Raw genomic sequence first — 24141 nt, forward strand, 5'->3', positions numbered from 1 at the left:
AAAAGAGATGTGTCAATTTATGCTTTAAAATTCGACTAAATATTATGTTGCACTTAATAAACACATATAATCAGTATCAAAAGCTTAGTATTATAAAACTACTCCACCAAGAAAACAACCACCCCTACAAATAAACTCACAAAAATGTCAAACATCTAGTCATAAAAGTTGAAACTTTAGGTATCTAATATAATGTTTATAATGTTTATGAAACTTTCAAGGCTCGACTGCCAACCAAGAATCCATCACCAAAAGGAAGGGTCGGCCCGTCACAAGATCGTTGGCTGCATTACGCTTTCTCATTCAACACCGCCCTCATTTATTTTTCTTGTGGGCAACCGTGTTGACATTAAACCCTTACGAACAAGTTGCAACCTACGCTGACTGCATGCGTCCATAAACGAGTTTATATAAAGCGTCTGTGGCCTCCTCTATTGCCAGAATACACTTCCCAGTTCCAAAATTCCTAGGCCTTATAAAGAAAATCCAACACTCGGCCGTCTCCGTTATTAGGTCTCTGGAACGTATGGATTCCACACAGATGGAAATCCCTTCGTATTTCTTGTGCCCCATATCCATGCAGCTCATGAAAGACCCTGTCACGCTTTATACCGGTGCGAGCTATGATCGACACAGCATTGAGGAGTGGATGTTTACACTGGGGAACAACACCTGCCCTCTCACAAAGCAACCCCTTCACAACACTGACCTCACACCCAACCACACACTGCGCCGCCTCATCCAACAATGGTGCGTCCTCAACTCCTCCGCTGGCGTCCAACGGATCTCCACGCCCCGGCCACCACTCGACGCGGATCGCCTTAATAAATTGCTCCTACACATGGACTCATTTCAAGTGAAGGCGTTGAAGAAATTGAGATCTGTGGCCGGTGAAAGTGAGAGCAACAGGCGGCTCTTCGCTTCCTCCGCCGCACCGGCTTCACTAATCTCTGTCATTGAAAGCTATTCCATAGAGAGGGATGAAGAGGGTTACTGCTACGAAGTTGCGACGGCCTGCGAGGAAGCCTTGGGAATCCTTTATTCTCTTCCTTTGCTGGACGAGACGCTGGATTCGATCGCCACAAGTAAGTGCCTAGCCTCCCTGGCCGCCATTCTTAAGAGAGGCACCTCCAACGCACGGTTTTGTTCCGCCATGCTCCTACAGACGCTTTCAAGGAAAGGCCTGGAGCGGCTTGTTTTGAATGCCAACGGTGAGTTAATTGAAGGGCTGCTGGAGCTGCTGACGGAGGAGGTGTGCCACCAGGCCACTGTGGCCGCCCTCGAAATGCTCATTGCAATCGCCTCCAACAGCCGACGCAACAGAATGAAGGCCATCGAGGCAGGGGCAGTGTCCGTGTTGATCGAATCGCTCCCCGATCAGACTACTGAGAAAAAAGGCAGGTGCGAGAGGATGTTATGTCTTCTGGACGTGTTGTGCGGATGTGCAGAAGGAAGGGCTGCCATGGCCGACCACGCAATGGGCATCCCTGCAGTTTCTAAGAAAATAATGAGAGTCTCCAATTTGGCAACCGAAAAGGCTGTTCGGATTCTCTGGTTGCTTTGTAAATTCTCTCCTTCGAAGCGAGTAATTGATGAAATGTTGCAGACTGGTGCAGTCACCAAACTGTGCTTGCTCATGCAATGCGCATGCTCGGCCAAGACAAGGAGTAAAGTAAATGAGGTGCTCAGAATGCATAGTAAGTGCTGGAAAGACAGATGTTACATTTCCTCAGTAAATTTTCCAGAATAAATAAAATACCGCAATTCACTGGGAAACTATATGTGTTAAACAATTTGGATGACTCATATTCAGCTATGCGAGATAATTGCAATTAGCAGACGCATCCTCGATCACATAACATGCTCGTTGCTCTTGTCGCGTTAATAATAGTGGAGCAGCAGATGCGAGACAAATTAAAACCACTGCGGCGGAAATAGAACGTAATGGCTAGTCTCGAAAGTAGTCGGATACTCTTGCAAGATTAAAATTTCCATTGGATTCTCACCCTTGATATGCACAAATCAGACAGAAACAATCGTGGAAAGCGATTTCTTGAAGCTTTCTTGCCTGGTGGAGACTGGAAAGTAACTTTTGAGTAGCGTCTACAACAATTTGAGTCAAAGAATGCGGCGGCTTGGCCATCTTTGTTCAACATGGGGACTTTTCAGAAGCCCTTCCTCATTGTAATCATCATTATCAAATTATTGTTGAAATATATGACTATTTTCTAGTTACTAAATTGTCGATGTAATTGTATGAATGAAAACTGTAAAATAGGGAAGATGAAATGGGTCTCTTACAAAGCAAAAGGAAAATGCTAGAGATTTTTGTCCTATAAATTATCTTCTATACATTTTCACTCGTTTATGAATGATTAGTTTAATCTTTTCAGAAATATTACATGATTTTTTTGACAATTGAATTCTTTTTAAACTTTTTCATATTTTCAAGATGTTTATATAATCTTTTTTTTGTTTTTGTTTTATATTGATATAGAAAATCATTATTTTACTGTTTTCAAAAATTTATTGTAATGGTTTGACAATTGAATACTTTTATGTTTCTTATAATCCTAATATTTACAAGAAATTCTTATTTTCTCAAATATTTTATACTAATATAGATTTGAGAAGTATGGGGTGAAAATCATTAAAGAGACAAACATCTTCAGATCTCATAATTGGGAAAGTGAAAAAGGGAAGGGAATGACAGCTAAAAGGAAGGTCTTTAAAAAACACTTTCTAGGCTAAGCTTAGGGTAAGTGCATTAAATTGAAGGGAAATAAGTAGCCAAGTCAAACATTTTAGAAATAATGTGATCATGTTTAGATTTGGTAAATACCTAGACATAACATGATCACACTTGGTCTTGGCATATATACTAAGTCACAATTTGGTCAGATTATATAAACATGATTGTCTTTTATAATGCAGTCATATTTTATGTTTTCTAAAATATTATCATGTGTTATGTTTTATAAAACACCACTTTTATTCATAATAAAAAAATTAACTAAAGATATTTGGTTTAAATTTTAACTTTAGTCACTTTCAATTGATATATTTCTTTCCACTAAACTGTAAATATTTATATTTAAAATTAGAAAGATTTTTTAGATTATTGACATTTCTTATAAATATGCAAAAAAATGTGTCTATTATTTCTCTATATAGTCAACAAATTATAAAAATGAAGCAATAGTTAGAGAGGACAAGATAAATGGATAAAGAGACAAAGAGGGGGAGAAGGACAAGTAGAGATAAAGAGATAAAAAGGGGGAGTCAAGTAAAGATTGAGAGATAGGCAAAGAGACAAGGAAAGATAAACATAAAGAGATTGAGATAGATAGAGAGGGAGGGAGATAGAGTAAGAAATAGATAGAGAAGAATATGGAGGAGTGATAAATAGAGAGAGAGAGAGAGAGAGAGAGAGAGAGAGAGAGAGAGAGAGAGAGAGAGAGAGAGAGAGAGAGAGAGAGAGAGAGAGAGAGAGAGAGAGAGAGAGAGAGAGAGAGGGATATTGAGTTATAAAGATAGAGAAAGAGATATAGTTCTATAGAGGATGAGAGAGAGAGAGAGAGAGAGAGAGAGAGAGAGAGAGACGATATAGAGAGAGTAGATAGAGATAAAGAGATACAAATAGAATAGGAGAGAGGGTGGGAGAGAGAGTTTATAGAGGTATCAATAGAGGGAGATAGAGATATGGATAAAGAGAGTAGATATATTTATCTTGAGTAATCTATATCATGAACCCCAAAGCAAATACAAGTCTATAATCAAATAGTGGCCTATATGACTATAAATAGCTCCTACGTGTACTATTGAGCTAGATGTGTAAAGTAATAATATAGGATTTCAATATCATTTGGTAAAATCATGGTTCTCTCATTCATTTATTATGCTTTTCTTGGTTTCTTCTTCTTGGAGACAATACCGATATGATTAATTTCCTTTGAGTAAATATTTCCCATTTCCTTGACAATGGACATCCCCACAACTATCCTCTCACTCCTAAGTTTTCAATGAAGTAATTATCCATCGCATGTTGGTGATAGCTTTAATGACTTTATAATACTTGAAATAAATTTATTTTAGTGGTGTGACTACATTGAATCTAAAAGTTAGTCCACTATTCTTTATAATATTTTTTAATAAATAAGACTATACTTTTTCCCATGATAGTCAATATGACATGACATGTCATGACTATTGTATACACCTAAAAATGGTCTGAAGATAATTAATTAAATAAGAAATTATTTAATTAATCCCCCTTCCTAATTTAATTGAATTCATTAACAATTTGATTAAATTCTCCCATTCATCTACTTATTAATAAATCTAAGGATTTATTTAATAGGTTCATTTTCATAATTCCCTTTGATTAATTAATTCAAATTAATTAATTCCCCCCATCAAATTCATTTCTTCTATATCTCCTAATTAATTAAAACAAATCAATAATGAGTTGTTGGTATTAATTAGCCTTTTCCTATTCTTTGAATTTTTAAATTCAAATTCTCCTAACTTCTAACCACCTAACCTAACCCCTTCTAAACCTAACCCCTTCCATCTAACCCTGGGTTTAATTAAACATACTCTTCCCTTGAGACACATGGCATCCTAACCACCATGTCCCCTTTCCTTGGACACTTTGCCCTCTCATGAGTAAAGCTTCTTGACACTTGTCACCATCGAGATGGCACATGTTCCCTTTCATCCAACCTTTCTAGAAGCTTCTTGACACTTCTCATCATAGAGATGGCAAATGTTCCCTTTCATCCAACCTCTTTTCCAACCTCCTCCAATTTCACCCTTGATATCTTCAAACTTAATCTTGACCGTTGATTCCTACCACCTCACCCCTGGCCTTGGAAATCCTATAAATAGACCCCATTTTGGAGCAATAATCATCCCATCACATTTGCATTTCAGGCATTGTTACTATAGGCATAATAGCTCTTAGTTTATCATTTGAGCATTTATTATCATAGATTAATTGCATCATTTTAGCATATTTTCTAGCATAATCATGGAATCATGTAGCTTAATCATTATCATTGCTAGCTTAAATGCATCATTTATCATTTAAATCCTCCATCGAGGTGTAGTCAAGGCACTGGAATTTACCTAACCAGATCTGAGAGCAAAATTCATACGAGCATTTACTAGGAAGCGATAGATCGCTTAGTTCTGGTTTTATCTTTCTTTTCTTTAAATTCATTAACCATGCTTGTAATGATCTATTGAGTGTTTTGTGTTGCAGCTACAGGTATCACACTTCATAGGCATGACAACTATTATGAGTAATTTTTTCCCTTAATTGCATTCTTTTAAATGACCCATGACTCTTAATAAATTTTATGAAAATCCATTCATGGCCCAATATGCATTAGAAAACTTAACTTTTCTATAAAATTCTTATCCTCTTCAAAATTTGATGGATTTCCATGAGGAAAATAATATTTTGGATATAAGAGATTTATCTGCAACTCCTTTTACTTTAACTTATGGATGAGATATTCAAACTTACACACCTAATCCTTCTAGGCTACATGGTTTTGACAAAGTCTCTTAAGAGAGTTTTAAGAGAAAAAATTACCAAAATTTAATGGATTGATTCATAGATTGTGTGGCACCTAAGAATAATTTTATTAGACAACTAGATGTTGGGTCCTTCCACAATAACTTTTAGATTTATTTTTTCCTCCCCCCCTCCCTCTCTCTTTATCTATTCCAATACTTCTTTACATATATTTCTATCCTTCTCTCTATCTCTCCCTCTCTCTCTATCTTTCTCCTTCTCTATCTCTTCATCTCTCCATTTCTCTCTCTCTTTCTATCCCTCTTTCCATCTCTCTCTACCCTTCTCTCTATTTTTATCACTCCCCCCTTTATCTCTACATATTCCCCTATCTTTAAGTCTATATATCTCTCTATTTCTTAATCTTTCCATCTCTTACTATCTCTTTATATATTAATTTATTCTTCTCTATATGTCTTCTTCTATCTCACTATCTATATCTTCATCTTTCTATTTCTCTACCTCTCTCTTTAACTTTGTTAGCATAGGAAATTGTTATATTGTTATCATTGTGAATTACTACAAGAGATTATGCTTAGGTTATTTTTAATTATATAAGCAAGGAGAAGTCCATGAACCTACAAAACAACAAAATTAGAGTACAACAACAAAAACCTTGGCATCAAGCAGCCAGTCCATAAAGTTCCATAATTGTTCCTCACAAATAATCAAAAATTAACATGACCCTGTAACTAAACTTTCTAACTATTACTAACCACCATCTACCTATCATAATAATATTATTAAGAGTATCAACATAATTAATAGCAGTATAGCAGCAAACATCATAAAAATTAAAGTCTGGTTTAAGTGGCACGCAGGCCTAACATTAGCATAAACACTACCAGTATCAACTATGGAGCATAAAAATGGAACCAAGTAACTAAGACCTAATCCCACTCTCATGTACACATTGGAATACAAAAAATTCTAGGGAGATATCTCACTTTGACTACTTCTTGTGAGAGAAAGAGAAAGTCAAGGAATATCTCTTAGGGTTTCTATTCCTTTGATGTAATGTAGAGGAGATGTGCAAAATATGATGCAATAACCAACTAAGCTAGGAGACAAACAATGGATCAAACATAACCCGAAGATGCAGAATCTAACTGAACTAAAACCGAGAGACTGAGTACATAGTGTTAGGAATTGCATGCAGAAAAATATCAATTATATGCAGATAAATATCAACACAGGAATGAAAAACACAGAAATAATAATAGCGAAGAGATAATATTTAATGTGCTTCACCCAATCTCAGGCTACATCCACCAAATAGAGAGCACAATATTATTATCCAGTAAATAAAAACCAATTATAACCAGTAATCCCTTGCAACTCAATACCACTGCAAAATGCTATATAATTCTCTACTGAAAACCCCTAAACCTTAGCCTTTTTATCAAGACTTGTGTCGGTTATAAAATTAGGGTTACAACATGTCAGCCAATAGAAAAATAACACTTGACACCTTTATAAAATAATAAGTCTTTTTGGCCTCGCGAGGCGCTGCACCTCGACCCCGCCCTTTATCACGACAGGTAGCGTGTAAGGGGTGTTGCCCCTTGACCCCAACTTGGGGGGGCTACCCCCAAATCCTTGTCGAAAAATATGGGGGAAAGCGCACTGATAGAAGTAGGGAAAATTTAACCTCTGAGTCTAATTAAGCTCCATATAACAACACATAGCAGAGAGGGAAATCCAAATGTGCACTTGTGACTAAAATTTGGAGCTGACTGGGTAGGACTAGGGTGCTAGGTGCCTTGGTGCCTGTTAGAACAAAGAGCTAAAATTGTTTGATCTGGGATTCTATAGACCTGAAATGCAGAACTACCAAAAAATGCAAAAAAAAATCAAAAGACCAGGGCACCACGCCCTAGTCCTTAAGGACCAAGGTCAAATTCTAAGACTGGATCTGTATATGTGTATTCTATCGGTCCCGAAAATTGAACATGCGCTGGATTCTTGTACCTACACTTTCAATTTGAAAAATGTTGTCTAGGTGGCTATATAGGGTTTTGCCTTAGTCAAACCCCTTGTTTTGGTGGTTTCCACTTCCACAAATAGCCGATAATATATTAAAAATGTGTCTGCAAGAATCTTGTGTGTATGAAAGATCCTGAATGAACAAGAAAGTAGGTCTAGAGTTCAAACCCTAAGGGAAAGGTACAAGCCAATCAACAGTTGGTGATCTCCTATTATTCTTCAATCTCTTCAAAGCTCCTAATTAATGTGTAAGATGGTTGATGAAGACTTTATTGATGCTTGATGAATGCTTGATTTTCTAATTTTAGACTCCACACAACCTGCACTTTCACTTCATAAGAGGCTCCTTCAATTGCTAGAGAATCAGATCCTTCAAATGGGGAAAGGAAAGGCTATATGTATGAAACCCTAACTTTGTTTTGGGTCATAGGATGACCTAGAAATAATATTTTCCACCAATCTCTTGGATTTGAATATTAAAATACCACCAAAACATGCTCTCAAAATTCAGGGAGAAAAAGTCAGGACTAGGTAGGTAGCTACCTAGTCCGAACACGCGATCCAACCAACTTTTCACCAATTTTTTGGAGAATCAAGATATTGTGGTTTTAGAGAAAATTACAAGAGTATATGGGAATTTGATATGTCTAGATATGCAAAATCAAGCCTTGCAAGTCGAAATAGGATATAATTAGGGTATTTGATGAAATGATTAATTGGAAGAACAAAATAAAAAGGGCCACACTTAGGGTAAAGGGCCCAATTTTATGATGTGTAGAGGGATTAAAAAAGACTTTAGATTTAATTAAATTAACTAATTAAATGCTAAAAGGGAATTTGAAATGTAAAATGCAAACACACTAAGGCGGGTGCTAACCTAAGTGTGGAATTGTACCATCCAATTAAGGGTGTACAATTTACAATGGTACATCAACATCAGTCCTATGCCTAGTATTACACATAACAAAACTAGGAAACACTTCCTAATCATTGTTGATCATGTTCTAGTTACATTGGATCCTATCGACCTAATTTGCCCAAGTATCCTCTTGATTGTCATCCTTGTCTTCACTACCCTCCTCTCTCTTCCCTTTCTTTTTCGACTTCCTTGCTTTCTTCTTTATCTTGCTATGTCCTAACACCACCCCCATGATATCCTTTCTCATTACCCCATATGTAATGTCGCAAAGTAAGCCAAATGCCTCACATAGATAAACGCTACCTATAGTCTGCATTTTTCTCTTCCAAATTGAGGACACACTCTTTGATCTCTTTTATCTGTTCCTCCAAATTTTTGCTACTATGTTTGTCTGACGGTGATTCCGATGAGTAGTCTCTCTTTCCTCTTCCATTTCTTCCTTGTACTGTTCATCTTGTTCCTTCTCTTATGCCTGGAACTCTTCATCTTCCAAGTTTTCAGTTGATATTTCCTCTGTTTCCTCGAGGTTAAAGGCTTCCTTGAGAATGGCAGCCACTTCTTTAACTTTTGGCTTTCTTTTCTTCTACTTTGCACGAAGCCTAGAAAACCTTCTCTCCCCCTGACTTCCCTCAATCCTTTCTCTCTCTAATATCTTCTCCTCCTCATTCTCAAACTCATGAAATTAAAGATCAATCATGATATTCTTCCTCACCAAGTCCTTATCTATCTTCTTAGCTTTCGCAGGGCTGTTTTTGGGTATCCATTTTCCTTTTGTCTGGGTTAATATTTAAAACTCTAGGGGTTCAATTTCTTGTACCATCACCATTTTCTAGCCCTTGGGATTAGCTATGGGTGTGAAATCTGGTGAATGAAGAGGTTTAGGTTTAATTAATTCGATTTTGACAAAAGACCCTTGTTTTTTTCTTCTCGGGCTCAACATTGCTAGGTAAGGATAGCAAATAGCTCCTGTTCAGAGAATGGTCAAAAGAGAATTTGTACATAAGGTAAATTAAACCTTGGTGAAGTGGTAGATTAGCTCCATTTGCAATGCAGGACTCCAAGTAGATAAACAGAAAATAGGGAAGGTTAATTCTTTCCCCATGTCTAATGTGATTTAAAATGGGAAAATGGTACCCATGAACTATGGTATAACACCCCTCCAATGTGAAATATTTCATAATGAAAAAACTAACTATGGGATAGGGTTTTGGGAGAGAAGATCGACCATACCCATTTTGAACCACCACCAATTGTTCACCCTTCTCGAAGAATTTCTTCATGTAAGCTTTGTAGTCATCATTGCTTTGTCTCTCCACTTTCTTCCCTTCACTCTTCAGCCCCGTGACCTCTGCAATAAAATTTGGTTACACCACAAAGGAGATGCACCCCACAATGACCTCGCCATTTTGCCAAGAATTATAAAATCTCATAGATAAAGCCCTGTTATACCCTTTCCACGAGAACTTCACTTGGTGAGCCTTGGTTATAGCATATGCGTTCATGGAATACTAAAGAATCCCCCTATTTTCAAAAAATATTGCCCTAAACTCTTTTTTTGTCACCCCCTCCCAATACATGGCTTGAATTAAAAGCCCCCCTATTTTCAACAAATATTGTATATTTTCCCTGCCGAAATAAAAAACCCCCCTATTTTCACCAATAGGCAATATATTGCACCCTTATTTTTGGGATATTTAACCCCCCAATATGAATGCATGTGATATAATATTTCCTAGCTAGTGAAACCCCCGTGACCCTTTCATGGCGAGAAAATAAGGAGTCAAACCCACATTAAGGAAGAGCGCCCAAATCTCTTCATTATTCTAAAGTCCATTATGCCTAGGTTGTTATGTCTTACAACTATTCCTCTTTTATAGTCATGTATTGTTCATAAATAATGATTGATCATGTTTTCAGTATTCTCCATTATTTAGTATCATAGTGAAATAAGGTCAATGAGCTTGTGAAAAAATGTAAGGTATTGTTTTTCTATGAGATTGATAAAAGTGTTGGTCTTACTACATCCTAATCGCATTGGAAAATAATCTTCTTAAGAAATTGCAAACCACTTGAACATTTATTTGTTGAGGATAAAGACACTTCATTTATTATTGGCTACTTCAAGATGCTAATAAAATTAGCATAAGTAGAAATGTTTCTACATTCTCTAGTAATTAGCTCATCCCCTTTGCCTTGAATGAGTGTTGAGTTGTTTAGATTGTTGTCAAATGAAAGAAGAGATTGAGTGGTCTCTCTATTATCCTAGGCAAAGTTAAATAATTCGTATTTTGTGGTCGAGAGATGCATGCAATAGGTGGAGTATTTGAAATGCATTAAGAGAAAAACTATGATGCCAAGAGAGGTTTACTAGTTGATAGATGAGTAAGGATAAACAAGTCATCTATGGGAAGAAATTATCAATTACTTTCTCTTTACACCTCACAAGTTTAATTCAATTATATGCTTGATTTTTCTATTGTTATTTTTCAATACTATTATATTGATTGCTTATTTGAAAAGAATCTATTAAAAAGTGCTTGTTACATCTATGTTGAAAGGAAATATTTTGTTGAGCTACAACTCATATGGACCAAATATGACTCAAACCTACGACCTTTTGTTTGACATTGGAGTTCTCTTTCAATAGAGCTATTGGTCGTTCTATGGACAACTCATCATGAGTTCAAGTGTGGCTTATTTCCAACACTCCCTTTAAGCCACACTACAAGTGCTTGGGGCTCCTAGCCTAGCTCTGAGACCACATGTTGAAATAAAAATCATGTGGAACAACTAGAAATTGAACCTAGGACCTTCAATTTCTTGTTTGAGTTCTCCATGAACTAAGCTACTAGCCCCTCTATGGCCAGCCCATCGTCAATCCAAGTGTGTTTTGTTTCCAATATTTTAAAAGGCACATTTAGAGTACAAAGATCACTTTCTTATCTATAATTCATTGAAGACAAGAGAAGCATTGATAACAAGATACACGGATGCAAAGTTGTTTCAATAGAAACGATAATTCTGAATGTGCTCTTGCCAATTGTATCTCTTGATTTGGTATGACCATAGACACAACACAACACTTGTTTGACAAAATACCAAAAAAAAACATTGATTACAGATATAGAAATAGATTTTTGGATGAAGCCTAATGTTCCATGCCTTCCACAATTAAAGTATGCTCACTATCATATTTGAAATACATTTAAAATTGCAAAGATATTATTTCTTTTCTATTCTTGAAGGATATGATAGCCCTACGGTGTAAAAGTTTTGTAATTTGAGTCCAACAACCACCACATACGGAATTGAAAATAGCTAAACAATAACGATTAAAATTCAAAACTCACAAAATTGAAATTAGAACCAAAGTACTAATTTTTAACAGGGCGTTTTTGTACAAATCATTGACTAGCCCTAAAACTGAGTAAACATGAGCTTGGCAATGGTGTGCTCTAGAAGTTGCCGACCTGCAGGGCTTTGACTCTCGTGACGTCTATGAAGGGATTGTCATTGATGAATTGATTTTGCTCTGAGAGCCCAGCCACTATGTGGATGACTTCATTTATTATGCGTTAATCAGAAGTCTCTTCAAATATTGACTCTCGCAAAAGGGCAGACTGTCAATCAATCAAAATTTCCATTGTAAGGACATGAATGGGATCGTTATACATCACCGACTAAATTGAATATTTGTGATTATTGTGAATTCAATACTTTAATGAAGAAGTGAAAAAGTTTTGAAGGTGGAACAAAAGTAGAATGAGAGATAGAACCTATTTATGATGTAAGTGCAATGACATTATTCACATAGTTCCTAATTATTTACTCACTGTCTACATTTTACCTTTTTTATTTTTATGAAAATATTTTTTTCCCTTCTAAATGGTAGATTAAATTCTTGGATTTGATTTATAAGTCCTTTTTAGTGATGGTTCTTGTTGAGTTGTGCACCATGATCTTATTAACTTAGGTGCCTATATTTACTTAATGAATTTGAACTTTTTTCCTACATAGGAAATGCATAGTACTAAGTATACATCAATATTTGGCACAGAAGTGTATTATCTTGGTTTAATTGATACAAATGATATTTATTTCATTGTCATCATCAAAGATCCATTTTGTGATTTCTAAATGTAATAGGGAATTTGAGCATAAGATTTATAACCTATATTAGCTAACCACAAAAACTAACAGGGTATGAAAGAAATCCCAATACATGTAATAGAAGAAGGAAAAGCAATATTTCAACATAAACATGCAAACCATATGAAGAAAACTCCTTCCTTGACCTCCATTGTTCTCCTTTCTCCTCCAAATAGCGGATTTGTGTGGATCTCGCCTACAAGTGCAAGAGAATGAAGCAAGATTGATTTTGACAATATGAGGATACTAGAAGCATGGTTCGATTTTGATGAGAAAATGCATCCAATTTATAGACAAATTGGAAAGAGGACAAAATTAGCATGAAATTGATATTAGAGGCAACTTGATTCGAAAATGGGAAAATCAGATTGAAAAAAAAATGCTATGACATACTTTCCCATGCAAAAGGATAAGACTAGATATCAAATCCAGTGTTAGGATAAGTTGCCATATCCAAACTCATGATGAAAACATGCCTCCAAAATGAAGCACAAAAATAGGAGCCACTTGAGAGAGATAATGCGCTGGAAATTAATTTAGAAAATCAGGAAATTAGGTGGAAAATAGGAATTAGGAAATTAGTAAATTAGAAATGATGAAAATAGGAAAGATTAGGTGAAATTAATTAATAAATATTCATTCATTCATTAATTCACAAAGAAGATTTAATTAGCCAATTAAACTAAATGTTTAATTGTGACAAGGGGACCTAGGATAAAATATATAAATTTATTTAACCTAGAGGGAAAAATGACAATAGGATTAAATGATTAAATCAGAAAACCCTAGGAGATGAATTAGAAATACAAGGATGACAATTAGGTCTTGATAAAATATAATTGATGTACAGGGTTGATTTGATCATGATTTAATGATGAAAATTGGATAATCAATAAAGTGTCGATGTTGATTGATAAAGATCAATGATAAATTGATCAAGATTGACAAGGATGATTTTTTATAATCTAATAAAATATTCTAGCTTCGGCCTTTTATCGATCAAAAAAAAAAAAAAAAAAGATTGACAAGGATGAAATTGATAGGCGCCAATTGAAGAGGACCAATGACAAATCGATCCAAATTGACAAGAAATGATGATTGATTGAGATTGATGACAAATCAATCAAAGATTGGTAAAAGGTCAACTTGATGAAGGTCGAATGACCAAAGACCAATGACAAATCGGTCATAAATTGATAAGAGATCGATAAACTGATTATTGATCAGGACAAAACCCTAATTCGACATAGAAGAGTGACAAAATGTCCACAAATAATAAAGATCAAGTGTGTGACATACAAGAAATGTTAATAGGATGCCAAAACCCTAAAATAAGGTCATGCGGACATGTTAAAGTATGACACCACAAGTGTTGACCATTTTAATATGCCTACAATAATTTATTATTATTTACATCTTTCCTTTTATACATTGTCATTAGATTCCATATAAAGGAATCTTAGAAGAATAGGGGCTTATACATATTTTAAAATATACAAAGGAGGAGTTGAGTATTATAGAGGAGGAGATAGGGTGATCAATAATTTTCTTTATGATTGTTTATATTCAAAAGTTTCCATTTTCTATTTTCTACAATCTTACCATGAACAAAATCTATGGCATATCATTAGAATTGTTACCCATTGCCACAACCTTCATGAATTTTTTTAATTCTCTGACATCTAGTTTTCTTTTGATCTTCAACCAGGTGGATAGGCATTCTTTGTAATGCTCAATATTTTCCTTCCATCCATTTGTAATTAATTACCAAACAACTTTACTTAGGCATGGCATGATTGTCTAAATTTGCATGTCGAATAAGAAATAGAGAAATCACATTCGGGTGATATGGCAAGTCCTTCCTTTTTTCAAACCCTCCTATGCCAATTACAGTCACTCAAATATTATTTATGGCTTACAAATAAATAATGGTAAGAAATGGTCCCTATATATTCTATCGTTTCCCTACTTATCTCACAATTCCACCATTCTCATTTGTTGCCATGGTTATAGGTTCCATTCTCATAATTTTTTTTCATGTTTCCCATTGAATAATTTTAATGTGGACATTCACCTCTTCCCTTGCTCAATTATGTGTTTTCGTTTCCACTGGCTAATCACTTCACTTTATTTTATAGGGAACCCTCCTCAAAGGTCGTTTCCATTTTTTTTTACTATGTTCTTTCATGTTATAAAATTTCACAATATTCCTCTTATAGCAATCTAATTTCTTCTCTTTTTCTTGTAATAAAATAGATACACTAATTTAATGGTATAAATATGTTTTCATTGCAGTTGAAAAATTAAGAAATGAAATCTATTATGTTCAAGGGACCCATTTTCAACAAGTACATAGAGCTCAAACTCATATATTTTTTAATTTTCATGGGCTAATTACCACTAGATTGTCACGTCTAGTGGACATCATATGTATCAAAAAGTAGCATAATATTTTAATTTTGTTCAATTTTAAAATTAATTTAAGGGAAAGTCTCAGGGATGTTATTGAAATCTATAAAGTCAAATATTCATGCCTTTCTTTGAATCTCCCACATTGATTTAATTCATAGCTTTAGTATTCTTTGAGAATATTGAATGAGATTGTTTTGATGTTTGTATAGAATATATTTTTTTATATAATTCCTCTATCCTATTACAAAGAAATTGTGTCTTATAATCATGCAATGTAAAAGAGATGTGTCAATTTATGCTTTAAAATTGGACTAAATATTATGTTGCACTTAATAAACACTTGTATTCAATATCAAAAGCTTAGTACTATAAAACCACTCCACCAAAAAAAAAACCACCCCTACGAATGAACACACAAAAAAGTCAAACATCTAACCATAAAGGTTGAAAAATAATTATACGTTGATATCTAAAGATATAGGTTTTTTCAATTATTTCTTATTCAAACATATTATTTAATTTTAATACTTTGTTTAGAACTCGTATGAACTTCTAGAATTCATAATTAAGATAACCATTAAACCTCCTTATATAGGATTTAGAAAACATAATTGGCGGCTTTAAAATATTGAATCTTTACGTATCTAATATAATTTTTATAATGTTACGAAACTTTCAAGGCTCGACTGCCAACCAAGAATCCATCATCAAAAGGAAGGGTCGGCCCGTCACGAGGTCGTTGGCTGCATTAGACTTTATTATTCAACACCGGCCTCATTTACTTTTATTGTGGGCAACCGTGTTGACATTAAACACTTACGAACAAGTTGCAACCTACGCTGACTGCATGCCATAAACAAGTTTATATAAAACGTATGTGGCCTCCTCTATTGCCACAATACACTTCCCAGCTCCAAAATTCCTAGGCCTTGTAAGGAAAATCCAACACTCGGCCGTCTTGAACAGTATGGATTCCACAGAGATGGAAATCCCTTCGTATTTCTTGTGCCCGATATCAATGCAGCTCATGAAAGACCCTGTCACGCTCTGCACTGGTGCCACCTACGACCGACACAGCATTGAGAAGTGGATGTTTACGATGGAAAACAAGAGCTGCCCTCTCACAAAACAACCCCTTCAAAACACTGAGCTCACACCGAACCACACACTGCGCCGCCTCATCCAACAATGGTGCGTCCTCAATCCCTCCGCGGGCGTCCACCGAATCTCCACGCCTCGGTCGCCGCTCGATGCAGATCACCTCAATAAAATACTCCAAGACATGCACTCGTTTCAACTGAAAGCGCTGAAGAAGCTCAGATCTGTGGCCGGTGAGAGCGAGAGCAACAGGCGGCTCATCGCTTCCTCTGCCGCACCGGCTGCCCTAATCTCTGTCATTGAAAGCTATGAAAAAGGTTGCTGGTACGAGCTTGTGACAGCCTGCGAGGAAGCCTTGGGAATTCTTTATTCTCTTCCGTTGTTGGACGACACGCTGGATTCGATTGCCACAAGTAAGTGCCTAGCCTCTATGGCCGCCATTCTTAAGAGAGGCAGCTCCAACGCACGGTTTCATGCCAGCATGCTCTTACAGACGCTTACAAAGAAAGGCCTGGGGGGGCTCGTTATGAACGCCAACGGTGACATAATCGAAGGGCTGCTGAAGCTGTTGACAGAAGAGGTGTGCCACCAGGCTACCGTGGCCGCCATGGAAATTCTTACTGCAATTGCCTCCGACAGCCAACGCAGCAGAATTAAAGCCATCGAGGCAGGGGCAGTCTCTGTCTTGATCGAATCACTTCCCGATCAGACTCCCGAGAAAAAAAGAAGCTGCGAGAGGATGTTATGTCTTCTCGACGTGTTGTGTGGATGTGCAGAAGGAAGGGCTGCCATGGCCGACCACGCGATGGGCATCCCCGCGGTCTCTAAGAAAATAATGAGAGTCTCTCAACTGGCAACGGAAAAAGCCGTTCGGATCCTGTGGTTGCTTTGTAAATTCTCTCCTTCAAAGCGAATAATTGATGAAATGTTGCAGATTGGTGCAGTCAACAAACTGTACTTGCTCCTGCACTGCGCATGTTCCGCCAAGACCAAGAGAAAGGCAAAAGATATGCTCAGAGAGCATGGAAAGTATTGGAAAAGTAGATCTTGTATTTCCGCCGTAAACTTTCAAGAATGAAGAAGATACCGCAATTTACTGTGGAAACTATTTGTGTTATGCAGCTTGGATGAAGCAGAGAAATTAAAATCAGTGTCGTTGAAATACAGCGTAATGGGTGTTCTTGGAAAGCAATTTGTTGAAGCTTTGGACTGGATTAAAACTTATTTTTCCCTAACCCTAGTCAAAGGAGACTTTGTAGGGGCCACGTGTTCCAGTATTTCCTCATTTTAACCATAATTATGAAATTACCGTTGAAATTATATGACTGTAAGTTTATATGGTAAATTGGTAAATTTGTGGTTCTTTTTTCTTTACTCTTAAACTTTCTAATTTTAAGTTATAATGAATTGTTTTATTATAGTTTTTTAAAATATAAATTATATATTATATTTATTAAATTAGTTGTAAGTAGATTGTACATTTTCTCACATACATGTGGACACTCGCTTGTCTAACTAATTCTGACCTGGCTATGATACCTAATGTAATGTCCAAAATTTGATGTCTAGAAATCATGTGAATAAAAAAAAATTGCAATAGTGAACATGTATCTAGACAATTAACCACCATAACAACTTATAATCCGATAAGAGTACAATACTAGAGTGCTTGATTGCTTGGAGATTATGAGTTAGGATAAAATAAGACTGATCAAATGTCTTTATATAGGGATATCTATCATAACCCTCTTTTGGGACCTTGATAAAACTTATTATTATTATTATTATTATTATTATTATTATTATTATTATTATTATTATTATTATTATTATTATTATTATTATTATTATTGATTTTATGAGTAATGTTAGTTAGAAATGATAAATTGAATAAGGTTGAAATTTTTAAATAAAAATAATTTATAAGTGGTGACACACACATGAGGTCATTAATTTATTTGGAAATTACTTATTTACTCAATAAATTAATTGATCACATGGTGTAGGAAAAATGAGAAAATTCTAGACACATGGCACACAATGGAAAAGAAAATTCAAATTCAAATTTGAGAAAGCAATGGACAAGTGTTAACCCCACTATGACAAGCCATAAGGAATATGTCATAGAATATGACAATAATAGTTTTGCATGAAATTATTTTGAGAAAAGAATCTCTAAATCATTAATCTCCTTTTGAAGTGGGAAATTGCTCTCTTTTTTTATATAATGAATACTAGATTTTCGAAAAGGGAGTTCATTTTGTTATGAAATAAATTAGTCTTTGAATTCTTAAGAAATTTGTTTCAAATTATGTTAGTTGTAGGAGAAATTTTGTAAACGTTTAATAGTATGAGATAGGATTTTAGAGGTTTTTGGAGAAGATCTTTACCATTTTGCATGAAGAGAATTGGAGGATAGCTGGGGGAATGAGAGTTTGATTCAACAATAAGTTTTTTGTTCATCTTGCAGATCTAGGTTCCCTTCTTCCATTATTTCTCGATGGTACCTTCATGTTTTTCTTTCAAAAATGGGAAAGACGGGGGATTTTATTTGCATGCATGTTGTATTTTCAATGGAAAATTTAGAGGATAAATAGATATTGATATTTTGTTCGAATGAAAAAGAGGGTGGATTAAATAATACAACAATTACATTTCTCACCTTTCTTCAAGAAATCTCCTTCTTTGTTTTGGATTTTTGATAGAGTAAATATATATGTATGTATGAAATAAATGCATGTATATCTTGCCTTCGTTTTGGATCAATAAGTTACTAGATTTCCTTACAAAAAATTATATAAATGAAAATATTATTTAAATCCTTTTTTATAGAAAATCCTTCTCTTTGACTAAACCAATTATTTTCTATTTCTTAAAAATATATAATAATATAAATAATTAGTGCCAAATCAAGTTTTTTTAATCATTGAAATGAAAACAAAAAAATACAAATATAATAATCAAATAATAAAATAAGTATAAATAGTTTTTAAAAATATTAATAAAAAAATATAAAACTAAAAATAAAAATTTCTTAAATAAAATCTTTAACTCAAAAAGAAATTTAAATTTGAATTTTTTTTAAAGGGGTGGGAGTTGGGGCGGTAACCTCCCCCCTGCATGCACAGGGTCGTGGGGTGTGGGGCCCACGGAAACCCTCTCTTACAAGGGGTTTTTAATTTATCTTTTTTCTAATTTAAAATAAACTAGCTTATATATATTTTATAATATATATAGAATAAGCCAAGAGGTATCCTTCTAGAGTCGCCTACTTTTTTATTAATTTATCAACATTAATGTGCAATAGGCACCTCGAGAAGGATACATCTAGGCTTATTCTATATATATTATAAAATATATATAAGCTAGTAGCAATCACAGCGTGAATTAGAAGACATGACATAAATTAATTTCAAAATATATATTGTTTTATAATTTCAATTCTAGATTTAATAATATACTTAGGATTGTGATTAAAATATATAATTAAAAATAATTATCTTGTAATAATATACTTAGGATTGGGATTAAAATAGTAGCCCTATTTCAACAAAGATTAGGGTTCATTTTGATTTACTATTAGGGTTAGGGTTTTTTTTGGTTTAGAGTTACAATTTGATTAGGTTTATTTTTTTGCTCGGTAATTTGATTAGGTTTATTGTAAGAGTTAGCATATTGATTTAATTTAGGGTAAGCCTTTGCTTTGGGTTAGTTTAATTTTATTTCAAGTTAATTTTTATTAGGTTTCTTGTAAGAGTTAGTAGATGATTTATTTTAGGGTTAGGGTATGATTTGGTTTAGTTAGGGTTAGGGTTCCATTTAGTTTAGTGTTTAACTTTGCTTCAAGTTAGAGTTCAAGTTCAAGTTCAATTTTGGTTAGAATTTGTTATTTTTAAAAGCTATTTAAATATCAAATATTAATATTATTAATATTTGATATTTAATATTAATATCAAATATTAATATTTAATTATTTAATTATAATGGTTTAAGGTTAGGGTTCAATTAAGTATATAATTATTAATATTTGATATTAATATTAATATCAAATATTAATATTTAATTATTTAATTATAATGGTTTAAGGTTAGGGTTCAATTAAGTATATAATTAGCTTACGATTTTGGATTTAATTTGTAGTTTAGTGTTTAATTTTGTTTCAAGTTAGGGTTCAATATGGGGTTAATGATATTATTTCATTTGGTTTAGTGGCAGGGTTTGATTTGATTTTGAGTTAGATGATTAAAATATATAATTTCAAATTATATATTGTAGTAATTTTATAAGTGAATGGGAAGACATGACATAATTTAATTTTAAATTATATAGTTGTATAGTTATTGTTTTGTAGTTTTGTACAGTGTTATATTTTGGATTCTATTTGGTTTAATTCTAGATTTAGAATTATAGTTTCGAATTTGATCAAAAAAGTAGGCCTAATTCAATAAGGATCTTGGCTTATTTTGATTTACTGATAGGATTAGGATTTGTTCTTATTCAAAATAGTAGGCCTAATTTAACAACGAATAGGGTTCAATTTGGTTTTTTATTTATTATAGAATTTAATTAGCTCAAGAGCTTGGATTCATTTTGTAGTTCATTATATTTTTTTGTTTGAAGTTAGTGTTCTATATGATGTTAGTGATATTTTTTTATGGAATGTTCTAGAAAGTACTTAATTTTAGTTTGTGAAATTGATATTAGGGTAGTTTGATGTTGAATTCTCTTACATTATTTGTTATCTTTTTGATGCATTAACTACATTAATGATCTCATTGTACACATATTGAGATTAAGATAATAATGGTTAATTCTACTTAATATTAATGTTCTCAAATACATATTGTTCTTAAGATAATAAGTCATAATGATCTCATCGTACATATATTGGGATTAGGATTAGGGTATGATTTGGTTTAGAATAGGAGGCCTAATTCAATAACAAATAGGGTTCAATTTGGTTTTCTATTGATCATAGAATTAAATTGGTTTAAGAGTAATTAATATTAAATGATATCAAATATATATTATTCTTAAGACAATAACATGAATTGGAAGGCTTGACATAAATTAATTTCATTTTAATTTGTCTTTGTTTAAATCGAGGGTGCAATGTGATTTAGTGTAGGATCTGATTTGTATTTTGGTTTATTGATTTGAGATGTGTTTACCAAATCTTCAGTGTTAATAAATTATAACCATTAGAGTTGCCACCATTACCTCATTATGCCATGTTTTATAGTTTGATTTTTGTGTTAGAGATATCCTTTTTACTTACATAGAGATATCCTTTCTACTTAGAATATGCATTAAATATTCATGAGAAATTGTAAAAAAAAAGTTTGAAATTTAGTTGTGAATTACTTTATATATTTAAACTGACACATTATTGAAAACGATATTTATCACAATCAATATTGTTGTCCTTTTTAATTTACATAAATTGGGAAGCTTATATGTCATAAATTATGTCAATTTTAAAGCAATCACTATAATTTAAGTTAGGTAGTAATTTTTAACAATTCAAAAAAGGAATATGCAATTAAAATTAATTTACATAAATTAGGAAACTTATAGGTCATAAATTATGTCAATTTATTCTAATTTGAGTCACTATCATTTTGAGGTTGAATGATGGTTCTTGGAATCAGATCTTTCTCTGTAGGATTGATGATATCAAACCAATACAGGTGCTCGAAGGTACATCGATGTAGATACCAGGTGCCTATATCTTCATTTTCTTTTAGATAGGATTCACAGATAGTTTGTGTCCACGTTGAAATTTGTTCCCTGATAATTTTAGGAATGCATTCATAAAATGGAATGGTCAAGTAAACTCCTTGTGGCCCCCATCTATCTATTATTTTCTAGTTCCATATAGTGTTTGACTGAGATGAAAATTGTAGACGAAAGATCTGTCCATGGTAGTGGAGATCTTGTATGCCAATAGTACTCGTTTGCAGTCCTCTTAGCAATTTTGTTAACCAGAGTTGACCATTTTGTTCCGTTATAGTTCGGTAATCAATTTCAGGCCTCATTGGTAGTGAATGAAACCAAACTTCTCCTGGAACAAACTGTACTTATGTTTGATCGCATTGTTCACAATTTACCAATTTTGTGATATAAGGGTCTCTATAGAAATGATTGAAATTTTTGAGAGCTGGTGGTCGACAAGTGATTAACGCTATCTCCTATAGTGATCTTTTGGAAGATAAATAAGCGGTTCTTTCTCCATTATGTATTCTCAGAAGATCAGTATGTTCAAACTTGTGATCAACTGTAACTGTCTTGTGTCTCAACATATTGTTTTTTGTTCAATTTTGTGGACATGACATCAATACCAATAATTAAAGAAAATTAGGATGTTAAATATTTTATGATTTCCTTTTGTACAAATTATAGGAAAAGTATGGCTATGATTAGATATGGAAACACTCATACAATTTTGTTTAAAATAATATTCATATTTGAGACATTAACACCAAAATATTTTTAACCGTAAACCTTAACATAATCGAATACCAAACCACATATACCTTGAAATAATAGTTGATAGTACATCTAGAAATAATTGAGAACCATATACATGTAATCAATAGAGTCATAACCATATACATGATATTTTTTAATATAAGTTTTAAATTTATTGTTTTTATAAATACAAAAATTCATCAATTGCCACTTAAGAAATATTTATTTTTTAATATTTAATGTCACTAATTAGTAAAAGATAGATTAAAAAAATAGTATATTCAAATTAAGTATAAGAGATATATAGATAATTTAACATTAAGATATTCTATAATTGTATATTGATTTTTTTAATTAAATAGAAAAAATGAACTGTCCACTCAATAATAATTATTAATTGATCTTAAGAGCATACATAATGTAATATATTAAGTAAAGATTATGTTCTTAAAACAATTATAAAAAATAAAAATAAAAATCATGATAGCATAACCATAATTATGAAGTATTTTTTTACAACTGGTTAAATGTTTATTAAATCATATCTTATAATTCAGTTTGATGGGACACTTTTTTGTAATCTGCATATCTTAACACATCTACTTCAAAATTCAATTTGAAAATTTGTAATTTATTTTATATATGTCCAACATAGTTGATAAACATTTCATAATATATGATAAAATTTTGTAAAATCAAGAAGTGTTGAAAGTCAAATAAGTTGTAACTACGGTAATTACAAGTTGTTGATACGATGCAAAGATGTAACAAATTCTTCAATTATGAGCATAGTATTGCGGCCTTTATTTGTATAATGATCTTGATATACTTCTTTGAGTAAATCCAAGAAGCCAGCTACTACTGTTGATGCCTCTCGCACTTTCCTTGCAACATCTTCCACTTTCATTATATCTAATTCATCGACTTGGTCAATTGTCAAGCTTGTGTTCTCAACCTCATTCACGATTCTATTGCAACTCTCTAAGACAATTCTTGCACATTTGTTTAGAGGAGATTCAAAAATAATATTTGAGTTCACCGAGGCATTTGGACTCTCCACAATGATCTCTGATTCATTTTGTTAAGCATCCATATTTTGCAATATTTGTTGAAAATTAAAAATATTGAATTAATGCTACACATATGAAAGTCCTTTGAAACAATTTTAATTATTATACAGTTAGTTGGATCAATATTTTCAAATGTCACCAAATTATTATAATTACGAAAAAAATTAGAGAGAAGGTTTGCAAAATTATTCCATAAAGATATTGTTATATTTTATATTTGATCAGGATACAAATTAAATACAATAAAATATTTAAAATACACTGAACATTAGAAACAAACACAATGCCAATAAATTATTCCACATAAACATCTATGATGGTAGTAAATGTCAAACAAAATTTATGAAATATTATAAAAATTAAATATAGTCGCATTTACATTTCTCAATAGTTTGACAACTTTGTCAATTAATTTTTGCATAGTAATTTTAGCTAGCTCTCAACCATGGATG

General features: G+C 33.2%; 2 protein-coding genes across 2 annotated transcripts; both read left to right on the top strand.

The window, feature by feature from the left end:
• Nucleotides 1-466: 466 nt before the first annotated feature.
• On the top strand, nt 467-2161 carry LOC131058807 (E3 ubiquitin-protein ligase PUB23-like). Its single transcript, XM_057992405.2, has one exon. The coding sequence runs from the start codon at nt 527-529 to the stop codon at nt 1748-1750; it is 1224 nt and encodes a 407-aa protein (XP_057848388.2). The 5' UTR covers nt 467-526; the 3' UTR covers nt 1751-2161.
• Nucleotides 2162-15968: 13807 nt separating this feature from the next.
• LOC131038167 (E3 ubiquitin-protein ligase PUB23) lies at nt 15969-17435 on the top strand. The gene has a single exon (XM_057970512.2). The coding sequence runs from the start codon at nt 16018-16020 to the stop codon at nt 17224-17226; it is 1209 nt and encodes a 402-aa protein (XP_057826495.2). The 5' UTR covers nt 15969-16017; the 3' UTR covers nt 17227-17435.
• The last annotated feature ends 6706 nt before the right edge of the window (nt 17436-24141 follow it).

Source organism: Cryptomeria japonica, chromosome 11 (assembly GCF_030272615.1).
Source record: "Cryptomeria japonica chromosome 11, Sugi_1.0, whole genome shotgun sequence".
NCBI classification, from domain to species: domain Eukaryota; kingdom Viridiplantae; phylum Streptophyta; class Pinopsida; order Cupressales; family Cupressaceae; genus Cryptomeria; species Cryptomeria japonica.